Below are 8,966 nucleotides of genomic sequence, written 5' to 3'. Positions count from 1 at the left end.
CGCGTGACATAGGGATGACATTTCTTTGTTTACATATTTAATGACGTCACATCATGGCTGACAGCGTTTTCTGCGTTTCAAATAAAAATAAAAACTGTATTTTTTAAATTGGATTTATATATCCATCCTGCGTTTTTAATAATTGTTATTGATATATTTCGTTGTCTTAAGCAAAATACTATAATAAATAATCATTTATTGGACGAAATTAGATATGAGTCAAGTAGCCTATTATGAAATTCCAAGCCCCTGCCCGGAATCGATCCCGGGACCTCACACGAACAAGACCACAGCGCTTACAGCAGCGCCAGGGAGGTCGTAAAATAAATCGTAGGGAGGTCGTGTCTCTTTTTAACTTTAAAAGTAAAGTCAAAATACGCTCTATAGATCTAAGCCCAAGGGTGACCAATCAACATTGAGCTATGCTGCGCTGTGCTGTGCTCAGCTAACCTAACTTTCTGGTGCTATGTTGTTTCTACAAACATTGAGCTGCGCTACGCGGCGTGCTGTGTGACTGACAGCGCGACATGCATGCGCAGAAGTGCAAACGAGACGAGATGGCGATCAACCCGATATCGAGCGAGCCAGCACGTATCACTGGGTGACACATACACAGCATAGTCCTACAAAAGGCAGCGCAGCAATTTTTTTGTATCTTCATTATAGAGCATAGCACAGCACAGCGCAACATAGCTCAGTGTTGATTGGTCTACCTAAGTGTTACCTAAGAGCTCACATTATAAAGTTATTGTATCAATAGTCAATACACCTAACTGGTTTATCGATATAGTATAAGATACGCCAAACTTTTTGAATTTTACGTGGCGAGTAATGCCGCATTAGCATTACGATCGACTTATTGGTAGCCAATCGAAGCGAATATCTAAAATTATACATATTATAGCCTGTTGACAGGTCTCCAGTAAAATCGCGAAAATGCGTGTTGCGAATTTGTGCTTTCTACGAAGGGCATATAGGTCACTAGCGGATGCCTGCGACTTGGATCCGTCCGCGTCCGCGTGGATTTTCGATTTTCAAAATACCCCGGGAACTCGTTTGATTTTCCGGGATAAAAAGTAGCCTATGTGTTAATTCTGGGTTCATTTCTACTACATTCTACATTCTAAATTTCAGCCAAATCTTACGCAAAACAGCGCAGTAGTTTTTGCGTGAAACAGTAACAAACATACACACAAACTTTCGCCTTTATAATATTAGGGTGATTAACAAAATTATAATAATTGGCTTGCTGCGAATGTGGCTAAATCGATTCGATTTTTTAAAAAAACCAGCCGGTATTTTTTGTCAGGAATTCGAGAAGTTTAGCATCAATTAAACTACCAAGGCACCAAGTAGCTATATGTATTAGATTTATAATCGTCCTACTGACTTGTGTTCAGCTTTTCCGGTATCGTAGTTATCAGAAGAAGCATCCAAGACCTGAGTCAATTTAGAACAACAGAACACGGTCAAAATAATTTGTTTCTTTCCCTACAACTGGCTTCTGACTTTGAAGTATTGCAGTATATTTTTGGACTACTTTGATAATTTAGTTAAAAACAAGTAAAACAAGTACAAGTATTTTTTATCTCGTAAAATTTAGAAACAAACATACGTACATATTAAGAACGATCACTGTACAAAAATAAATGCAATTTAAAAAAAATAAAAAAAGGTTCGCAAATTACAAAATTGTAATTTTATTTGGCTAAGTATAATTGTTAATTTCTAATATTGACAAAAATATGGATACCCATATTTGGTATTTTTTCTATTTACAGAATGTGTCTAAATGTAAAATATTTCAAAACAAAAAATCTCAATTTGGTGAATCGGAGTCAGGTATGGAATTTAAAAATGCCAATTAGAAAAAAAATTATGAAATCAGATTCAATTTCAATATATTATAGATTATTGTAATAATTCACATTAAACTTAATTAAACTTATAGCCCACATAAGCTCCTCACTCGTCACTAGGTATAAAATCTCCATCATAAAACCAATAAACAGATTCAAGTCCCATTTTATTATAAAAATCAAAATTACGAGTTATAATACATCTGTTTCACCAATCGAACAATAGAAATCGATTATAGCACATCGACACTCTCGTATGAACTGTACGAACCGTCGTGGACATAAATAAGGAACTTGGGCGCGGGCCGCTCACTATGTACACGCGCTCAGTCTCAGGCCCGCCGCCCGCGTCACTGCGGCTCGCTCGGCGCCTGGCTGCAGTGCCACAGCACGTCCGCCAGCTCGTGCGCCACCTTCTGGTCCAGGATCTGCGACATCACCAGCGACAGCAGGCGCCGCTCGTGGCGCCGCAGCAGCGGCCGGTTCTCGGCGCGCTCCGCCAGGCGCAGCAGCGTGGCGGCCGCGCGCCGCAGCATATCCAGCGACGTGCCCATCGCGTCGGGGTTGTCGCGCAGCGCCGCCACGCCGTGCTGGTTGGCCACGCCCAACGCCGTCTGCTCTGCGCGCTCGATGAACGCCACCAGCTGCGCCACAGCCGGCGCGTGCAGCGCCACCGCGCGCGCCGCCGCGCCGCCCGCGCCCGCCAGGTAGTGCAGCAGGTTGACGGCGAACTCGCGCACCACGGGCCGCTCGGGCCGGCACAGGTCGCGCGCCAGCCCCGCGCACAGCGCCGCCAGCCGCCCGCGCGGCGGCGTGGCCAGCACCAGGTCCACGTTGGCGTCCGTCACGCACAGCTTGCACAGCGCCTCTAGCGCCAGGCGGCGAGGCGACAGCGGCGACGCCGCGCTCGCGCCCGGCGGCGCGTCGCCCGCCACGGCAGCAGGACACACGCTCCAGTGCAGCAGCCCGTCCAGCAGCGGCCGCGCCACGGCCTCGGGTTGCGAGCCCAGCTCCACGGCACCCGCGATGTTGGCGCAGCTCACCAACGCGTCCTCGCGTAGCGCCGCCAGCGCGTCCCACCACCACTCGGCCGCGCCACGCAGGCTGGAGCAGCACGCGTCCGCATCGCCTTCGTCGCGCGCCGCGCGCTCATAGGCGCGTGCGCGAGCGGCACGCGGCGCGTGCTCGTGGTGCAGCAGCAGCAGCTTGCCGGCCAGCGCCAGGAAGGCGCCCGAGCGCGCGAACTCCGCCTCGTTGCCGGGCACGAATGTGAGGCCGCGCAGGATGTTGGAAAGCGCCACGCAGCGCTTGGCGAGCGCGTCGCGCGTCTCGCCCACGAGGTTGAGGCTGGGCTCGTCGCGCGTGTAGCACTCATCCTCGTAGTCCTCGAGACGGCGCCGCTTGAGCACGCCGGCGGGGTCGCGCACCTGCAGCGCGGGCCGGCGCTCGGGCTCCAACTCCATGGGCTCGTTGTCCAGGTTGTCGCCGGGCGTGGCGGGCGCGGCGGGCGTGGCAGGCGTGGCAGGCGTAGCGGGCGCGGCGGGTGCTGGCGTGGCGGGCGGCTCGCGCACCGCACCGGGCAGCACGCGCGCGAAGGGCAGGTGCACGAGCTCACCGCGCGGCGGAGGGATGACGTGCGCGGCCGAGTCGCCGCTGAGTTGCCAGGGCTCCGTCACGTCGTCAACGTCACGGTCGGGCTCGTCGTCGCTGGGCGCGAACAGCTCGTCGTCGGGGCGCGACGCCAGCGTGACGGGCAGGCGCCGCCGCGACTCCAGCGTGAAGTTCTCGCCGGACAACAGGGGCACGCGGTCGCCGGGGTCGGGCGGCTCCACTCTTCGTTTCGCTTTCGCGACGGGCTCGGGGCTGGAGGGCGGCGCGTACCAGGGCTCGCTCTCGGTGGCGGGTGCGTCGAACACGTCACTGAGGCTCTTCTGGAAGTGTTCCAGCAGGAGGTCGAGCAGGCCCGGCATGTGTTGCAGGCCGAAGTATCCTATGCAGTTGTCATCGAACAGGAGTATGTTCAGGATGTCGAGCGCCCAGCAGGTCTCGGCCAGGAGGCCCGACTTGAGCGCCATCATTATCCGCCACGCGTCGACGGGTGCCACGTCTGCTTTCGTCAGTCGTCTTCGCTTTTCAGTGGCGGGAACGGTAGCTTCTACGCAGTCCGGAGGAAACGTTAACTCTCTTTTGATCTGACCCACGCCTGCCGTCGTACCCTGTCGGAAAAAGTATCAAATTAAGCCCAAAATTGCTCCTAGCTCATAAATAACGAATGGAATAGCAAAGAAAAAAGTCTGTACAATGACTTTCAGACCACACAGGCAAATTACATAAGATTAACCCAACTCGGTCCAAAGAATTGAAAGGGCAGATGTACAGTAGATTTGTTGTGAATTGTAACTTACCGGCGGGTGGTAGGGCTGGTGCGGGTGCGGCTGCGGCCAGGGCGGCGCGTGGTGCAGCGGCGCGTGCGGTAGCGGCGCGGGCGGGCGCCAGGCGGGCGCGGGCGCGGCGCGCGGGAAGGCGCCGCCCCACGCGCCGCCCGCGAACCGGGTGGGCGCGCCGCCCGCCGCGCTTGCGTTGGGGGGGAACCCGCCCTCCGCCTTCGCGAAGTCAGGGTGCCGCCGAGGGACGCCCGCCGCCGCCGCGTTGGCTGCCCCGGCTCCCGCGCCTCCCTTCACGTCGTATTGTGCGTGTTATGTATATGCATATCATTTATACCAATGGCATCCGTTGCTCTCCTAAAGTTTCGACCACCTTACTCGCTAATTAGGAAGTTTAAAGGCCTTATTTATTTCTCCAAAACAATTGAAATGTTTATTTACATATTTAAGTAAAATTAAACTCGTTGATGTAAACCAAAACTTATTGCAACAAGAAACAAAAATATGTAAAATACTATTACAGAAATTTCAAAGTAATGCTTTGATTTAGAATTTAACCTTTAGGAGAGCAAACATTTCAAAATAAATTGCAATGGATATACAAAAAGTTGGAAGTATATTATTTATTTGTTAGGAACCAAATTTTACAGAACGGGTCAATCTGTACAACTTCAAATATAATCATACTTCCAACATCCTTGTTTGAACAACTTGATTACACTAGCCATGAGCCCTCTATGCGTCCATTAATGATTTTATCGACAAATGGATAGGACAGATCTCAATAAGCCTGTTAAGCCCATGATCCATTGCATGACTTTTACCTAATGTATTTGTATTTGAAAGATAATGCGCCAAGCGCAAAATTTATACTTATATATTTATGTAAATTTTCTTGAGCCGGGGACAAAATTGTTCCAGCCAAAATAATCAAAAGTACACAAAAGGGTGGTGTTTTTCGTTGTCATGACAGTGGTGATCATCATGGTACCTAAGAATTTCCACAAGGTTTATTATATTACTTTAGCTGCAATATTGTCAATGCCATCAATATTACTTCGATATGGGATCACATAATGCGTGATGACAGTATAACTATTGATATTTTTCGATGACATTTCAGAACGATACAACAAAATATGCTATGGATCAGAAGCTTAAAGTTAATGGATTATTAGAATCGACTCGTCGAGATACGTCCGGCTCCACCGCACTGTACAAAGCTACGACGACGTAGTTCCACTTACAGCTAAGCTTACATGATAACTGTGAAATGTTGACTTACTATACCAACAAGACTACTAATCGCTAAGAAAACCTCATCAGTAGGGAGAAACGCGTTATCGGATAGCAAAAACAAATTCACTGAAACTTAAATATTTTTTCGTTACAGTAAAGTTCAATTTCAATTTGGCATGAAATACCAACACATCAAACTTTAGAAAGAGATTTTTGCTTCGTAGAGCATCGTCTATGTGACGTCTCGTCGGTTTCAACGACAGGGACATCGCTCTACACTCATCATCTTTCTAAAGTTCGATGTGCCGGGAAGCTTTACAGAATGAACGAAAAAGTGCTTGAGCCCTAATTGTCTCAAACACTTTTGGAGCGCGATTGTGGGTCTTGCCGGTAAAGTAAGTCAACGCTGTGAATGCATGCAAATGAATCAGTGACATATTCATCACGTAAAGCCACCACCACACACTCTAAACCTTAACTTCCATGTTTTTTTGTTTTTGGTTAAATTTTGAAAGAGTCGGGTTGTTTTTGTGTTCCGTTGCGGCGCTGCGGCCGACAAACGGATAGCCAATTAATCACACCGCAAGCCAAAATTTAGTTAAAACTAAAACTGAAGAAAAATTAACAGTGACAGCTTGAAATTTCGTTAAGCGAGTGGTATTATTCGTATAAATTAAATGAAGCCAAAACCACGGATGAGTTTGCTCCCCGCTCCGTGACATCTGTAGTCCACGACACAATCATAGGCGTGCATTAGACGATAGGTCTTGTTGCCACAGTCACTGTTGTGACTGACGGATGGCCTAGGTACCATTTAACACAAAATCAATAATCAATCTATTCGTAATCTATACATAAGTTACTTAGCAAAGTGGTTATTTGACAGAAAAAACATACATTTTTTGACAAATAACACTGTTGCTAAGTAATTTATCGATAGATTACAGACAGATTGATTAATAATTTCGACTGTAAATGTAAAATCGTAAACTGATTTTGCATGAATCTGGATAATAATTCTCTGCTCCATCCCTCATAATTGACGGAACTGACTGATACAGAACCACTGAAATGGACTTATATAGTTTGCTGGAAGAGGTGTGTCAGAAAAAATGAGTTATTTTTTGTACCGATTCGAAGCGCTTCATCGAGCTTACTAGGAATTAAAATTGGATTGTGTCAAATGGTAAGACATGTTGACACTAACTTTTAGTTCCGAGTATGCTCACACGACACTCACTGCTGCTATTAGCGCCAAAATGACGAAATTAAATCGCTTCAAAAACAGGTCGGCAATCGCAAGTCCAGCGTATTTGAATTATTAGAGGTCAGTGTACAGAACCTATCGTCCAATCGGCGCCATACACATTGTGAGAAGCAGTACAGACGACGAAAGAACACCACATCATAATTGGGTTTTATATACAGAGACGTCGGTGGTAACGAGTGTTGTAGAATGACGCTAACTTTACTGCGATCGAGTGATGCCTGGTGTATAATGTACTATATTATGATAAAACAAGTGAATATATTAATTTTCTAAAAGTGCACAAAAAAAAATTGTACCTACTATAGTATGTAAAAAGTACTATAAAGCTAGTAGAACCAGGTGCGGACAACGTAAAATGAATTCAAAAATTGTTTTGCAACAATTTTTTTATTTTAAGTTACTAAATAAAATTTTTAGGATCAGTGCTATCCCAACGTATAACTTTATACTGACTGGAGATCCTTTTGGAAACAACTCACAAGTCACAGATCTATTAAATGTTTTTTTTCTAAATACCGTTAAATTTTTCACGTACAGCGGAAGACTATGTCTAACCGCGAAAAAGAACCCAGGACTGAAGAAATTACATTTTGCACAGACATAGTTGGCATCCTGGAAACATGAACGTGCATGAACTAAGGTTAAATTACTATTATCCTGGATAGTCAAATTTCCATGGAAATCATTAAAATTAAATCCCCGAGGATGACATCACGGGAATCGGCTATTAATAAATTATTTGCGAATGCTAAAAATAATGTCTGAAAAGTGTGGGGGGTTGGGGAGAGTGCCCAATTATGATGAGTGGTGTGGTGAGCGGGGTCGGGCGACTGTCGGTGTGCGAGCATGAGCCGAAGGGCGACGCCAATATGGGAAGCGGTGTTGAGTGCGTGGTACAAACGGGGCGTCCGTACGTAGGGGCGGACGGGCGACGGCAGCGGCGCGACCAGTTGCCGCGCGAGCTGCGACCCCATAATGCCCGCGCCGGCCGCGGCACCCATCTACGCACAACACACGCGTCAGGCGACGGTCGTCGCGGAACCGACGCGCTATATGCGCGCTCACTTAACTCTATATGTACCTACTATACACTAACCGATCACTTGGATAACGGTGCAAACAAACTACTGTGTTATTAGATCGCAACGCACGTTGTTACGACGTCGAATTTCGATCGATCACGCGCCATTTTAACTCTATGGGTCAACTGTCATGTCAAGAGTACAATTCACTTTTAAAATAATGTCTAAAATCGTACTTTTACCCACACATTAAGTTAAAATGGCGCGTGAGAAGTCTTTTTTACGCATTATAATATACTGTTTCACTGTGACAGGTCATGAGGTATGGGCACGGATTGCGGGCCGGCCCTGTTCACGACACGTCAACAATCTACAACATCAACTGTAGTTTGTTTGCACCTGAACAGCTCTTGACAAGAGCATAAACTACGTCATAATTTTAAAAAATAGAAGTTACACAATATCAGGGACACAAATATGTGAATTTTTATTGCTTTTAATATTTGTTTTAAATAAAACTTCACAAGAGTACTACAATCAAACTTTTCGCAGCGTATCAATTAATATGTAACATACTTTGAAATAAACAATAAGTTTTTTTTATTTCATCAAACTATAATATCTTTTCAAAATTTTAAAAGACACACTATAATTCAACAAGACACAAAATCAAAGATCGACATAAACAATAACAAATTATCCTTACATGCTCATCATCATGCAAGAACTAAGTAATTATAACTACCAATTAACATCATAAATTATCAATTAACAATGACAATTTTACGTATAATTTATCAAATTCTAAAGCGTATTTTACGGTTTTAATCTACTAAAACATTTACATTATTTTGATCCACGGTATTCACTTTTTAATGAAAGCGGACAAACTTTATAAACAAAATTATTGAATCGGTGGTTTATATTTATTTAACCGCAACAAGTTTTAATTATGTTACGATTGCAATTTGCAATTAAGTATTTTATTATGTCAATTGTCAAGGTTTTGTCGTCGCCGCGTAATTATTGCGGAAATATGTGCGATACTTTAAAAATTCTTTGACTTTTAAGTACCTAATACGGATACCAGTCTCTAAAATTTACTCTGTAACAAACTGTAAAGTGCGCTTGGCCATTTGCTCGTTCTACACTCGAGCGGTAATAGCGACCGTAAATTTTGGCCGCGATTTAA

The 8,966-nt window shown here is 45.6% G+C and overlaps 1 protein-coding gene across 8 annotated transcripts in view; it reads right to left on the bottom strand.

Annotated features, from left to right (window-relative positions):
* Positions 1-1,680: 1,680 nt before the first annotated feature.
* The window catches only part of osa (trithorax group protein osa), a 174,556-nt gene continuing 167,270 nt past the window's right edge, over positions 1,681-8,966 (bottom strand). For 7 of the 8 annotated variants that reach the window (XM_069505782.1, XM_069505786.1, XM_069505783.1 and 4 more), the window contains 3 exons: positions 7,667-7,753; positions 4,265-4,534; positions 1,681-4,075 (listed from right to left, as the gene is read on the bottom strand). In XM_069505782.1, coding sequence (XP_069361883.1) covers positions 2,210-4,075; positions 4,265-4,534; positions 7,667-7,753 — 2,223 coding nt within the window. In that variant the 3' untranslated portion in view covers positions 1,681-2,209. The remainder of the gene's footprint in view (positions 4,076-4,264; positions 4,535-7,666; positions 7,754-8,966) is intronic. The other variant, XM_069505787.1, reaches the window with a different exon arrangement.

The sequence above is a fragment of the Maniola hyperantus genome, chromosome 21, assembly GCF_902806685.2.
Source record: "Maniola hyperantus chromosome 21, iAphHyp1.2, whole genome shotgun sequence".
Classification (NCBI taxonomy): domain Eukaryota; kingdom Metazoa; phylum Arthropoda; class Insecta; order Lepidoptera; family Nymphalidae; genus Maniola; species Maniola hyperantus.
The sequence above is the reverse complement of the archived record's forward strand: the minus strand, read 5'-3'. Positions and strand labels throughout refer to the sequence as shown.